The 15,207-nt window shown below is 50.0% G+C and overlaps 1 protein-coding gene across 1 annotated transcript in view; it reads right to left on the bottom strand.

Moving 5' to 3' along the window:
- The window catches only part of SPTBN5 (spectrin beta, non-erythrocytic 5), a 2,284,272-nt gene that overhangs the window by 1,867,670 nt on the left and 401,395 nt on the right, over positions 1 to 15,207 (bottom strand). Inside the window, exon 13 of the mRNA XM_086937224.1 lies at positions 9,892 to 10,078. Within this exon, the coding sequence (XP_086793350.1) occupies positions 9,892 to 10,078 (187 nt within the window). The remainder of the gene's footprint in view (positions 1 to 9,891; positions 10,079 to 15,207) is intronic.

The raw sequence follows: 15,207 nt of genomic DNA, 5'->3' as shown, positions 1-15,207 counted from the left end.
GTGTAATAAAAAAGGACACTTGGCTCGAGTGTGCAAAAGTTCCTCCAGGAAACTAAACGATGTAAATGATACCTCCGATACTAAACACCAATCTGTAAAGAAAGTCATATTCCTAGTAGCATAAATCAAGTTAAGTATCTACAATGCAATATTGGGTTGGATGGCAAAATTGATTAAAATGTTTGCTGATTCACGCTTGCCATTCACATTCCTTAATTTCTGTGACTTCAAGAACATGAATATTTGTGAAGAAAAAGAACTACTGGTTGCCGACATTTCCCCAAGTAGTTATAACACGGATTCCATCCCTGTAAGAGGAATGGTTAAATTAGGCATCACTTTCAAGGATCGTTTCACCACGGTAAGGTCTACATAGTTGAAGAAGGTTCAAATCTCCTCGGCTGGCACCACCAGAAGTAGTTAGGCATTACTCTTGACCCAAATAATCCAGTACAAGTACTTGCATACAACATTCTGTGGCAGGCAAAGAGATTTGCAATCAGTTCCCTGAGGTGTTCATGCCAAAGTTAGAACTTCTCAAAGACTTCCAGCACAGAATAAAATGAAAACATAATTCTAAACCAGTAGTGCACAAAACTAGACCCATACTGCACCTTTTGTAGGAACCGCTTGAACAAGAACTAGCCAGATTACAAAACCTAGGCATCATCCAACCCATTGACAGTTCCGAATGGGTTGCCCTGGTTGTCATTGCCAAGAAACATCAAGGGGAAGGCATTAGACTTTGCATTGATTTTATGGATCTTAATGATAATATCCTCATTGAGAGACATCCTTTGCCCCACATCCACAAACTTCTGAGCACCGTGGGAGAGGCATCATGCTTCAGTGTCCTGGACCTTTCAATGGCATACTGCCAGGTGGAATTACACCCTGACTCCAGGGAGCTTTCAGCCTTCACCACTCCCCTAGAATCATTCATGTTCTGCAGGATGCCATTCGGGCTAGCCTCAGCAACGCATTTTGGATGGCATACCCAAGACCTTATGCTTCCAGGATGATGTTTTAGTATACGGTGCCACCACTGAAGAGCATGATAACTCAATAAAACAAGTTCTCCCCAAATTCAAAGAGGCTGGTTTAACACTCAAGGAGGAAAAATGCCAAATCGAGGTCGGGCAGTGGATTACCTTGGGCACATGATTCCTAAAGATGGGTTCTAACCCAAAATGTGCCTTATTGATAAAATAATAATAATAATAAAGAGCTTATAGAGCGCCCAGTAACGCCATCTCGGCGTGTCCTCGCGCTAAGAGCTACTAACGATCACCATAATGAGCCTTTGTACCTACACAGTGTATAGTTGTGTTTTGAGCTTAGCCCTGAACAACGCTTCACTGCTCTCCAGTCTCAGAGCAGGAGGGAGTTTGTTCCAGTGTTGAGCTGCTTGGAGGGCAAAAGATCGTCCACCCATTCTGGCCTTCCTTATCCTAGGAACTGTCAGCAGCCCGGTACCCTCCGACCGGAGGGTCCTTGTTGGTTCGTAGCGGCTGACTAAGTCCCTAAGGTAGGCGGGCGACCTGCCCCAGACAATTCGGTGACAGAAGAGGAGGCATTTGAACAGCACGCGTTTCTTCACAGGCAGCCAGTGAAGCGCATCCAGAGCTTTCTGAGAATTTGCTCTCCTGGGTCTTCTTAGCACCAGTCTAGCGGCGGAATTCTGGATAACTTGCAGGCGACCAAGGCAGCCCTCGTTGGACCCTAGGAACAAGATGTTTCCATAGTCCATCCGAGAGGTCACCAATGCCTGCGTCAGTGTCCTTCTGGCCGCTATGGGTAGTAGATCTAAGGTTTTGTTTAGGGTCTTCAGTACTCCAAAACATTTGCCCACAAGACGCCTTATGTGGACATCATAGGAGAGGGAGGGGTTGATCCAAACTCCTAGATTCTTAGCCTCCTCACAAGGTATGGGAGTAGGGCCAAGGCACGAAGGCCACCACTCGGCTGACCAGCTTTTGCTTTTTCCCCCCACTACCAGCACCTCTGTCTTAGAGCCATTGAGTTTTAGGCAGTGGGAGTCCATCCACTCAGCTAGCGCCTGCATACAGGACTTAAAGTTGGTGGGGGTGTTGGTGGTGTTCTGCGATAGAGAAATCAGCAGCTGGGTGTTGTCGGCATATGATACCAATTCCACCCCGAATGATTGTACCACCTTTGCCAGGGAGGCCATGTAAAGATTAAAAAGAGTAGGGCTCAAAGCTGAGCCCTGAGGCACTCCCTGGTCTAGTGGCATCTCTACCGAACGACATGTCCCTATTGACACAGTAGCGAAAGCTCCTGCACCCACCTCGAAACTAGAACTTTTTCATTCTTAGGTCTTTCGCAATACCTTGCAATGTATGTCAAGAACTTTGCAGACTTTATTAACAACCTCAGAGAACTTTCTAAAAACCACACACAATACATTTGGCAAGAGGAGGACCAATTATCTTTAGGAAAAGTCAAGTGTGCCATTCTCCCTGTCCCTTACTTATGCAACTTTAATCAATGCAAAAAAAAAACATACTCACCACTGATGCAAGTAATAAGGGTCGTGGTGCTACACTGTCCCAGATAATTGGTGGTAAAGAACGCATTGTGGCCTTTGCCTCATGCACCCTTAGCAATTCGGGAAAAAATTACTCTGTGCTTGAGAAAGAGGCACTCGTGCTTCTGGGCGGTCAAGCACTTTAAATTCTATCTATGGGGAATCAAATTCACTGTGCGCACCGACCACAAGTCCCTCATTTTTATATTCAATCCTAAGGGCACTCTCAACATCACACCCAGGGTGGCTAGATGGGTTTTGAGATTAGATGGTCTCTGCTTCAAACATGAATATGTCGCAGGTGAACTCAACTCAGCTGCCAACTTCTTTTCCAGAGCACCTTGTAGCATTGAACATTATGAAACCACAGAGTACCTCATTTTAGAAATACACTCGTCTACCATTAGCTCTACAGAGTGGACTGAAAGCCAGAGTCAGAATACTATCCTAACACGCCTAAAAAATTACACTTTACATGGTTGGCCAAATACACGTAATGAAGTCGATCAAGAACTAAGTAAAATTTGGGAAGTCCGACACAAAATCTACCTACACCAAGACCGTATTTGGAGGAACAGCAAAATAACACCTTCCGCTGGGTTGAGAAACAAAATCATTGATCTTGTTCATGAAGGTCACCTAGAACGAAGTTTAACCAAATCCAAACTCAGAGACCGTTATTGGTTTCCAAACATGGATTCGTTGGTGGAAGCCAAGGTGAAGGACTGCTACGTGTGCACCAATAGCAACAAATCTATAAGCCAACGAAAAAAACTTAATTATCACCTGTATCTGTCCCGGGCAATCAATGTAATAAACTAGCCCTAGACATTATAGGCCCTATCAACAGAAAAGGCGTCACAAAATGATTTGCCTTTGTACTAACTGATTATCTCTCTCACTGGGTGGTCAAAGGGATGGTGAACCAAACCACCACTGAGACGCTGATCAATTTCCTAAGGGACACATTTGCATCAGAAGGCATCCCTCCAAGTATTGTTACTGACAACGGTGTGCAGTTAACTTCAGCAGCAATGACAACTTTCTTATCTAACTTAGGCATCACACATCTCATACCTGCCCTTTACTGTCCCGGGCCAACAGTCTGGTTGAAAGGGTCAACAGGATAATAAAAAACATCCAACTTGCATGCATTAACCACTTACCAGTGGAAAGAGTTCTACAAGACATGCTATGGGCATACCATAATACATCCAACCAAGTCACGGACATCTCCCCATTCTCGTCCCTCAAAAGGCCCATAATCTTTCCTAACTGGATTGGTAGGGGGAAGCAGTAGAGCAAGATGCCAGAGTAAGAAGAGCCAAAGTTGCTGCACATCAAGGTAAGTACAAACGTTACTATGATTTCAAACATGGGACAAAATAACTGTGGTGGGCTGTAGGAGACTGGATATCAATAAAAAGGCCCACACACAGTGGGGAAAGCGAATCCAAGTTCTTTGATCCAAAAATAATTGTGGAAGTCAAACAGACTACCGTGACTCTTGAGAATGGTCAGAACTAGAGCATGGATAGACTATCAAGATCTCCTGATCTGGACATTGTGCCAGCTGGAACCTCCTGCTCTATAAATCTTACAACAGATTGCCTGCATTACCGCCAAAGGTCAACAAAGAAACTCAGATAACTCCTAAATGACTCAAGAAATTTAGTTATGAAGCTATCTTAGTATATCATACTTCCTCATTGTTATGGGAGGAAGATGTGTTATATTCTCTTATCTAACCTCCGTTTTATTCCTTTGTTATTAGTAGTTTACCAGCAAGTCCATGGGACCTTTGCTTGTATTCCTTCTCCCTCTCTCACCCCTCCTCCCTTTCCCCTTTTGGTACAGCCCTACTGTTGGCCGTGAGGCTGTCTTAGAATGTTGGGGTCGATGTGTGATGAAGTGAACGCAGAGCGCTGGACTGCATCTGCTTATGGTGGAACTGTGGAGGTGACAATAAAGAGTTCACTTACCTGCACCTGGTGTCTTCTGCTTGGTAACAGGTACCTTCACATTTTGCTTGATGTAATGCTGTTTCTGACTAGTGTGACTGGGATCCTGCTAGTCAGGACCCCAGTCTCTGTGCTTTCTCCCCTAAATTGGTTTGGTAAGAACGTAGGTACATCCCAGATTGGACACTGGTGTAAACTTATCAGTCCCTAGTATATGGTAGTTAAGGTACCCAGGTCATAGGTACACCAGGGACCCCCCAAGGGCTGAAGCATGCAATATGCCACCCATAGGAGACCACTCAATTTGAAACTACAGGCCTGACATTGCAGCCTGTGTAAACTGGCGCTAGCATCACTTACGAAAGGTAGAGTTTTCCCTATATCTAAGGTCACTGCAATTAAAACCTATAAGTCACCCCTAGAGCAGGCCTTTCAATCCTGAAGGCAGGGTGCTTGAGGGTGCCCCTGCATGAGCAGGACACCCCAACGACCTACGGAGTCCATTCTCCTGGGTTGTAAATGAGACAGCCATATGACATATAGAGGGGCACTGCGTCATTACGCTCTGACCATCTGAAAACTGGCTGCAACAAATCCTATCATGTTTGATTTCAAACATGTTGGAATTATACCCCACACCATAAACGGTGTGGGAGGTATGACTCCCTGCACGGTAAAGCTCCTCTGGGAGGCCCTCGGTGCTCCCGGTACCAGTCTTCCAGACACGGAGAGCAAGCAAGGGCTGCTGACAGCCAGAGACACGTGTCTGCCCTCCAGCTGCTAAGCCAAGCTCAGTCAGCGGAAGGTAGAACAATAGGTTTTCTGTCACAGGGAGGTGTGACCACCCCCCAGACAGGATTTAGTGTATTGGGGTAGCGTGGAAGTGCTTGCCAGCGCCACATAGTCTGCGTGCAGGGCACACTTGGTGCCCTCCATGCATAGTCCATTTCAAACCAGTCATGGGAGCGGTTGGCTCCCGCTCTGGTACAAAACTGGACAAAGGACAAAGGAGTATCCTCCCCCTTGTCCAGCCCCTCTTTTGGGAGGGACCCCTGAATCGTCCCAAGCCTTTCCCTATGGTATTTAGGGCTTACCTTTGCAGTTTAAGGCACTGCTTGGTGGAGATGGAGCTTGGCTGTCTGAATTGTTTGTTGTAATGTTACAGATTTGTGTATGGTCTTTACTTGAAGAGCGTCTGTAGGAACTGGGGTCACCAGTTCCCCTGGGGGTAGCTTGGCTCGAGCAGGTAGGCACCCGAAAGCTTAGGTGTAAAGTGACCATACAGCACACACATCCACTGAGGCAGGAAACGCACACAATGACTGAGACCACATCATTAAGTTTGATTCAAATCAATAAGTTTTTATCTAGATCAAGATCACGACAGGTTAATCATTCAGAGCAAATCAATAATCACAATAGCAATAACTCATTAAGGCATTTCACCAGGGGAGCAAAGGGAACATTCAATAATCCATACAGCAAAACTCCATAAACATTTCATTAGAGGAATAAGCGTTTCCTTATTCAGCAGTCGCATTTCATTATATAGCTGTAGGCGTTTAAGGAAACCTGGCATTAGGCAGGGTTAAACATGTCATCAGACCAGAACGATCATTTCATCAAAGGTTGTGCAACATCTCATTATGCAGGGATAAACCATTCAACAGGCAGGAAGAACCACCTCCTAGGCATAGGTACAACATTTCCTTAATCAGGAATAAACATTTCATCGAATAGGAGTAACCATCTCCTTGAACAGGAATGAGCTTTCCATTAATCCGCAGTAAGGCCCCCTTTTGCTAGAGGAACGCGCAACCTATATGGACCAGTCCCTCAGCCAGGGGGTTAACTTAAATACCTAGCAGTTACTGTGGCCCTTAGCACGGTTTTGGCCCAGTTCAGGTACTCTTAATGGCCAAGTAGGGCAAACGGGGCCCAATCACAGTTCTCCCGGGGGAGGGGCGATCTCGGGGCCTCCTTCTGGCACCCTGGAGGCCCCACGTCCACTCGAGCTTGCCGCCCTCCTTCCCCAGGGGTTACCTGAAGTCTTCGGGTCCTCGAGGAGCCCTTGCGGTGTTTCTTGAAGAGAGGAGGCTTCGCGCTGGTGGTGAAGGGCTCCGACCTGCTGGGCGACCGGTCTCGGGCCTCCCGATGACTCATCCTGCCTCGGGACCGGTCCGGGGGTGTGAGGAAATGGGCGTGGCTACGTCAGCCAATGGCGGGGTAGTAATGGTGTGTACCGAGCCCCAAAGCTAATCCGAGGCTCGCTTGCCGGGGGCTCAGCCACGCGGCCAATCAATGCACGGCGGGGGCGTGGCCCGTGACGCGGCCGTCGGCCCCTGTCACGTGATGGTGGTTACCGGCCTCGTCGGGCCTAGCGCGGCCTCCCTACGATGCTGCAGCGGCCCTCCCCAAGCTTGGGGACCGCGCGGGAGACAGCACTGGTGCAGAGCAGGTTAGGCGCCAGAGAGGGGTCGCGTTAGCGGTTCGCGACCACAGGCGCACTCTGCCAAAGCGCACGATGGCACAGGCAGACCCGGGGTGGCGGCGGTGAGTACCCCAATCAGAGCTCCGGGGCCACTGCGCTTCGATGAGGCAGCGCTCTGGGGCACACCGTTTCCGATAGGCCGGCGCTGTGGGGGATTTTAAGCGAGAGCGCTCTGGGAGATGTCAGCGCTTTGGCTAGCGCCATGTGGGGCACAGAAGGCAATAGCTCTTTGGGAATATAGCGCCTCGGGGGCAACAACAATTTCTGGAATCACAGCACTTCTCAAGGGGGCACAGTTGAAGAGCGCTGGGTAGGTAGGGAAGGCAGTATAGCAGTCTCAGCAAGCATGCAGTTCAGGCAAGGCAGGACAGCGCTGGGGGCCCAGGTTGAGGCAAGGGGCGCAGAAGTGACACAGCCCAGTACCTGGTTGATCCCCAGTAGTCCTGTGGGCAGTCAAGGGTTCCTCTTGGCGCTTGTTGGTTCCTCCGCCCTTTGTAGATAGCAGATTCTTGGTTTCTTGGAAGGGGGGGTTGAGTTGAAGGCTGCTGACAGGATTCCTCAGCAGGTCACTGCAGGTGGTCCGTGGGTTCCCCTCCCGCCGGGCCAGATCAGTGGGCTAAGTCAGTGTTCCTCACACAGCTTGGTGGGCAGCGCCTAAACCCTGTCACCCCCGGTGGTATAGGTTCCTGACTAGGCCCTACCGCCTAAGTCTCCTGCGTAGGGTCCCCCAGGTCAGTGATGCCCCAACTGACTAAAAACTTTCCCTCCTTTCTTTATATATGCCCAGGTCAGGTGACCACACTCTAAGGTGGCAAAAGCAGACCCCGCCCCTATTCTAGAAGGTTCCAGGAGCTTCCCTAGTCTAGCTATGGGCAGGCAAGGCAGGCTGGTATTGCAACAATGTTTAAGGGTTCCAACCAGCTCCTGGCAACTAGGGTGCTACTAAAAAGACCACTCCGCAGTAGCAGGGGCCTGTGGCAGCCATGTTGGAAGTAGAGAGCACCTGCACCTTAGCATTGGTTAGCAATGGGAAGGTGCTCGGAGACCAAAGGCCAACAAAAAAAAAGGTGGGGAAAATGAGGCAAGGGCGAAAAAAATAGGGAAAGACCACCCTAGGGCTGACAGGTCTAACAGCGTCCATGCCCAGTTCACATTACCGATGGTGTAGTTGTTTTTTTATTACAGATTTAATGCTTGTATAGTTGATGGTATTGTGTCCCAATACTCCACTGCCAGTTGCAAGGTGTCCTTCACGACCATGAGATTTGTGGACCAAGAATTGTGGGTTCTGGTGAAAATAGTTTTTGTGGGTGCCTTCAAAGTGTTATCGGGAGCAGCTGTTGTCTGGAAAAAGCACTTTACCAAGCCTAATCAAGGTATTCCTTGTATAGGAACGGAGATAAAACAGTTTGTTATCGACTGTGCTTTGAATCTTTTCAAGGCAGTCGCTAGCATGCCCGGGAATGCCTGCTGTGCGTAATTAACCTGAAGGGAGCAATTTGGCCAGTATCACCCTCCATATGGCCATGGTCGTTGAGCTATCAAGAGTTGTGCTTAATTTAAAAAGTGCATACATAACCATCTTCCCTTTAGACCTCATTTTTTGTAGATTCAACATTGGTTTTCTAGTTTCACACAGCTAAGCTCACAGCTAACTATAATGTTGTACAAATTCTAGACTCTGTGACCCCAGCCACCATTTCATGGACCTTTTTTTGGTATTGGCAGAAGATCACGATCTTTGTTTTACTTGAGTTATTCCCAGTCACAGCATTAAAGGCTTTTTGTAGGCCGACTTGTGTGTGGACTAGAAGCGCTAGGTCATCTGTGTATTGCATGAGATGGATTTTTTTATCACCAGTTCTTGGGGTGACTGAGGTCGCTTCAGTTAGAGCCGGGCCCAGGTCATCCACTTACAGATTAAATAGAAATGGGGCAAGCACACAGCCCTCTTTTAGCCCACGGTTAGTGTCAATTTTGGCAGTCACTGTCTCCTCAGATAATTTCTCCCTTACCCAGGTCCTGGAGTAGAGGGACATTATAGTGCATAGTAATTTAGGGAAGATATTCAACCTCTAATTTCTGTCAGAGGATGTTCTGGACAACACTGTCAAAGGCTGCAGAGTAGTCAGTGAAACAGACAAAAACGGGAGGGGAAGTGTAAGTTGCTGCTTGGTGGGCTAAGTACGAGCGGGCAACGAGGTTGTCCACCATCAACCCTCCTGCTCGGAGAGCCTGGAGAGTAGCATTTGACTTTTGGGGCCACCTGCAAAGGCAGGAACATAACTTGAAACAGACAGAACAGCCTAGTAAAAGTCATAGCTCATTGATAACATATTTAAATCACCCAGCTGCTGGTGCAAGTCACACCTTAATGTGCTTTAAGCGAGTCAACAGGAGCAGGGTCATGTAGTATATATGGAGCTGAAATCTTTAATTCCCGTGGTGCAGATTACAAGTGCTCCAGGTCTCCCAATCTGGCATGTAGTAGGGGTTATCCACTAGAAACAAATTACAACATCCGTTGTAACTTTGTGGATATGTGGTGGTTTACCTGGAGGTTTTATCTACTGATAGCGGTCCTAGAGGAATAAGAGGAAACAGGGACTGGAAATACCCACTGGTAAATATACTCTAAAGCAAGATTTGGTAAGTGATCAAGCTTTCTTTTGTGGCATTGGAACATTTTAAGAACATAATTGATCCCATCAATTCGGAATATGAGGCTGCAGTAAAAAGTGGCTAGGGAAGCAGAAAATTAAGGGATGAACACGTGAAACCTACGTATTTCTAGAGTTAATTTCCATCAGCTGCAACTAATGACCATATTTTTTCTTCTTTTTGACTGAAATGTTAGCTCACACGTATACTTTGTGGTATTATTTTATTACCTCTGTAGGTGAACCGTATTTTGGCTTGTGGAATCTGGTGTTTCACTACTGGCAGGGTGAGCGTAGCTGGACTTCGGTCACTTCCCAGGTAACTTTTAACAGGGCTCCTGCTTCCGCTTCCCATGTCTTCCTTGCCGTGCTGTTGTAATGAGCTGTCACTTTCATTTCTGATCTCCAACAAGTCAGCCTGTGAAATGGAACATGCAGCATTGTTAAGAAGTTATTCATTGTCAAGCTATTACCCAAAGCGTATCATACTACCCCAAATAAAACGCTTTATTAGGTACTGGGTTAAAATTACAAAAATGTAAATATACATTAGTAGTTCTAAAATACAAGGAACCCATAAACACAAGTGGTGGTTTAACAAGTAACAATTACATATGTAGAAAAACAGGAACCAAAAACAAGCTCACAAATGAGTGGAAGGGGAGTAGAAGGTACAAGCAGGCTGGTGAGAAGATGCACCACCCATAAGCCTGCCATACCTCAGCGTGTACAAGCCCTGCTTGAGTGTATGCACTGAGAAAACGTTTGTTCCTTTTTGCAATGACAATGTGCAAATAACTGGAAAGGATGATGATGCTAAATTAAGGACCATCATCAATGCGGCAATGGAGGTGCGGCTCGCGGGTATTAAAAGCTGCACCTTTCCTACGCAAGTAAAGTCAGATTAGAGTAAGAGGGCAGCTTCAAAGTGGGTGCCAGTAGCAATGCTGGCTTGTGGTTACCCTAGAACAGGATAGAGGCAAACAGGGCGGAGGAGGAAGATGCTCTGGACAGAGGGGCAGAAGAGGAAGGGAAAAGAAAATGGCGATTGGGTGTGATTCTGACCCTTGCATATGAGAAGTAATGAGGCTGATAATTGCAAGCGATGTAAAGGTGATGGAGGGTGAGACATTAGACAGTGAGTATGTCAGGGTTGAAAATGTCAATCTATTAAAGAGGTGTCCAAGCTGTTAAGGGGTATATTGTGGTAGAGGATACATCACAGATCATAGGAGGGAGAATATGAGCTAGCAGAGAAATGGCATGTATGCTGTTCGAGAGTGGATACTGGAGGTGTGTAGATGGGGTCAAGGTATCACTGGCCAAACAAGTTTGGAATGCACTTTTAACTATTATTGTTGTACGGAAGCTAGAATAGTAAATCCCTCCCTAAAGGCTTTTCAAAATATGTGTTGTATTGTAAATAATAATGTACCTTTAACTATTTTATTTTACTGTGTGTTGCCAATAGGGCCTTGGGAGGGGCGGCCGACCAGTGGGGGATCGGAAGGGTGGGGAGTGTTGGTGCGGCGGGAAATGGAATCGTTGGTATGGAGTGAGGGGGAGAAGGAGGGGGGTGGTGGCGGGACACTCCGGCGCGTCGAGGAGGGCATTCAGCGGGAAGGGGGAGGGGGGAGAGGGGCAGGGTGGGGCATGGGGGAAGCCGGGGGTTCTAAGGGGTTATGGGGTCATATTAACCCCGGCATGCTGGATTCCACCTATTTGTTCCCACAGGAGCGGATGGTGAGGTGCTCGGGAGAGCAGCATGCGGCTCCAACCCGCCAAGAGGATGGGCCGGCTCGGCTTTATGCGGGCGGTCACGCTCCCACGAGGGACTGGGCGATACCTTCCTACGGGAGGCGGGCAGTAGGTCCTCGCCAGCCCCACCCGAAGGGTCGGGACGGCCGCCAGGGGACGGGGGCGATGGTCCGTAAGTACTGATCGGGACCCCAAGATGGCGCCAGAGGAAAGGAGACGGGAGAGTGTGGATTTGGGTCAATTGTAGCGTAGGTGCAGGCAAAAGGCGAGGCTTGGTTGGCTGGAGCCCATGGAGGGCGGACGTTGGCATGAGGTGGATCTGGAAGGGCCTCAACTGGATTATGAAGAGGACAGCACGGAGGAAGGGGAGATTCAGTTGGGGCGGGTCGGGGGGAACAGAGTAATGTTGTTCCTAGTGCTTTGCAGGCCCCGAGGAGTTCCCAAGCGGACAGAGTGGCAGCCCCCGTGCTCCACTGGTTAGGCGGCGGGATCCGGTGTGGACGCCGACCTTGACGCCAGGTAAGGATGGAGGCGGAGGTCCACCGGGGTACGGTGTCTGTGGGCACTGCTGCAGAGGGGAGGAGAGGAAGTGACGTGGCTTAGGAAAGGGACATACGTGAGGGACACGGGGGTCGGCGAGCGCTGGGGGGGCCAAGGACGCTAAGCCGGATGGGGATGGGATAGGGGGCGCTGGTGGGAAGTTGAGCCACGACATACCGGTGCGTAAGCTGCACTATATGGCCGTCACTAAGCCCCTGGGTGCGCATTTGTTCTTGGCCAACAAGGAGAAGTTTTGGAAAGGGGATTATGTAGATATCTTGAATCTCTTACATCGGGAGCTGACGGCGAAGGAAGGGTCGAAGGAGGAGGAGCAGGAATTGGCGAAGCGGCCGAAGGTACCCTTGACAATAGAAAACTGGTCTGCAGGGTTTTTGATATTCACCAGCGTGTACTGTAAGAAGTACCCGGAGTGGGCAGTCAGGCTCTTCAAATATATGGACGTAATCCAAACGGCGCAGGTCACATATGGGGGCTGTCGCACTATGACAAGGAGTTCCAGGTACGATTAGCGGGGACCCGGACGCAAAGTGGGGTGAGATCGACGTGGACCACCAGATGATGGGGGGTGAAGTTTGGTAAGACTGTCTACACGGCCAGCGGCTTGCCACTAGCGGCTCGTCCCTTTCAGCCTCGCCCCACCCGTGGAGGGGTAGGACAAGATGGGGCTGCTACAAACGTCACCGCCGGAGTGTGCTGGCATTATAACAAGGGCACGTGTGGCAGGCAGTTCTGCCGATTTCGGCACGAGTGCACCAAGTGCGGGAAGCCCCACCCGGTGGTACACTGCTGGGGGGTGGGGGGTAGTACGCAGGCTCAGCAGCCCGTGGCAGCAGGAGCACAGCCAGGGAGCCGAGGAGAAAAAGGGAGTCTGGGACAATGGGCAAAGGCTTATATGCCGGTTAGGCTGGAGCGGCTGGAGACCCTTCTGGTGTCGTATCCGCAGAACGAGGACGCAAGTGTATTGCGCCGGGGGTTCTGGGAGGGTTTCCAATTGGGGTACGAGGGTCCGCAGATTGCTCGGTGGGCAGAGAATTTGAAATCAGTTAACGCGCACAAGGCGGTAGTGCGGGACAAGCTGTTTAAGGAAGTGCAGGAGGGGCGGATGGCAGGCCCCTTTCGGGAGGCGCCCATCCAGGATTTGATTATTTATCCTATCGGTTTGGTGCCGAAGAAGGATCCCGGGCAATTTCGCCTGATTTAGCACCTGTCTTGGCCGGAAGGGACGTCGGTGAACGACTACATTTCGACAGAGCTGTCCTCGGTGTCATACTCGTCCGTGGATGTGGCGCGGCGGTTGGTGGCGTCGACGGTGGCCAGAGTCTTCATGACGATATGCGACATTAAGGGGTCGATTAGGATCGCGGACGGACTTGAGTCCGTCCGCGACCCCAGAGTATGAGGGAACGTCCGCATGGGCTGCGGCGTTCCCTCATGTGCGATTAGGATGTGACCGCCACCCTGGCGGTCACATCCTGGATATTTAACATTGCGGCGGGTGCTGCTTCAAGCAGCACCCGCCGCAATGTTAAAAGTGCATGTGTAACATTTACATGCACAAAGCGGCAGGCACCGCGCGGTGCCTGCCGCATTGTGCATGTAAATGCTGGGGGGTACCATAGGTACCCCCCATGTGCACCCCCCACCCACCAACACCCTGGGGGCCCGCAACGGGTCCCCAAAATCAAAAGTACACATGCTTTTCCACGGCGGAAAAACCGCCGCGGAAAAGCATGTTTTCAAATGCTTCCTAATTTGGCCGGCGGTGTCTGATAGACACTGCCAGCCAAATGAGAGCTTTTCCGCCGCGGTTGTAATCCGACCGCGGCGGAAAAGCAGCGGACAGAAACCAAGACCCACCAGCCATCGTAATGTGGCGGTGGGTCTTTGGTGAGCCCGCAATGGATTTTCCGCCTCCTCCGGGCCGGAGGTGGCTTCCGCCGGCCCGGAGGAGGCGGAAAATCCTCCATCCTAATCGGCCCCTAAGTTGGCATTCAGGCTGCTACCTGTCCATCCAGATAATCACCAGCTGTTGGGGATCCAGTTTGATGTGGACATATTTGTGGATAAGGCGTTGCCCATGGGGTGTTCAATCTTGTGCGCCTTGTTTGAGCGCTTCAGTACCTTCTTGCAGTGGGCTTTTTCCTGGCACACTGGTAATGAGATGGTGACGCACTACCTGGATGACTTCTTCTTGGTGGGACGGCCTGGTTCCGCGGACTGCCAGCAGCAGCTGGATGGTTTTATGGAACTCATGGGTTACCTGGGTGTGCCACTGGCACCAGAGAAGACGCAGGGTCCCAGCACAGTGCTGTCATTTCTGGGCATAGAGCTAGACTCCGTGGCCATGGAAGCACGCCTGCCGGAGGAGAAGAGGGTACATATGTTGGCATTGGTGGACAGCATGTTGAGGAAGCAGAAGGTGACAGTTTGAGAGGTTCAGGTTCTGTTGGGACATCTGAATTTAGCGTGTCGCATCGTTCGGGCGGGACGTATATTCTGCAGGCGGCTGGGGCTGGCGCTATCCGGGCTCATGTTGCCGCATTACCACCTCCGTTTGTCGGCAGGGACGAAAGAGGACCTGGGCATGTGGTGGGCTTTTCTGGAGTGCTTCAATGGTGTGCCCATGGCTCCCTCGGAGGACTGGGACTGGGATGTAACCATCTTGTCGGATGCGGTGGGTGGGAGGTTTTGGTTTTGACGATGGTGTGTTGAGGAATGGCCGTCGCATTGGTAAGGCGGGGGACGGAGCATTGCGTTCTTGGAGCTCTTCCCGCTCGTGGTGGCAGTGACTGTGTGGGCACACGAGTTGGCGCACAAGCAGGTAATTTTTAAAGTGGTGCAGGTCGTTAACAGATAGTCCGCCAGGAATCCGCAAGTGCTCAAATTGATGAGGGTGTTTATTATGAAGTGTTTGGAGCACAATATTTTGTTTCAAGCTTGGCATGTTCTCGAGGTGGACAATGACATTGCGCATGCTTTGTCTTGTTCACAGTGGCAGAGGTTCCATGGGCTCGCCACGGAGGCGGACAACCACAAGACGCCAGTGCCCCTGGAGCTGTGGTATGTGGGAGAAACTGGGTCATACAACTGGTAAGAGCGTTGGTGGCGGTTTCTACCTGGAGAACGTACGAACAGGCCTGGCAAGAATTTCGGGATGGTGGGGCTGTGCGGCAGGGGGATCGCTGGCTGCGGTGCGAGCAGGGGTGCAGTTTATGCTGCTAATGATGG

This window comes from Lissotriton vulgaris, chromosome 9, assembly GCF_964263255.1.
Source record: "Lissotriton vulgaris chromosome 9, aLisVul1.2, whole genome shotgun sequence".
Taxonomy (NCBI): Eukaryota; Metazoa; Chordata; class Amphibia; order Caudata; family Salamandridae; genus Lissotriton; species Lissotriton vulgaris.
The sequence above is the reverse complement of the archived record's forward strand: the minus strand, read 5'-3'. Positions and strand labels throughout refer to the sequence as shown.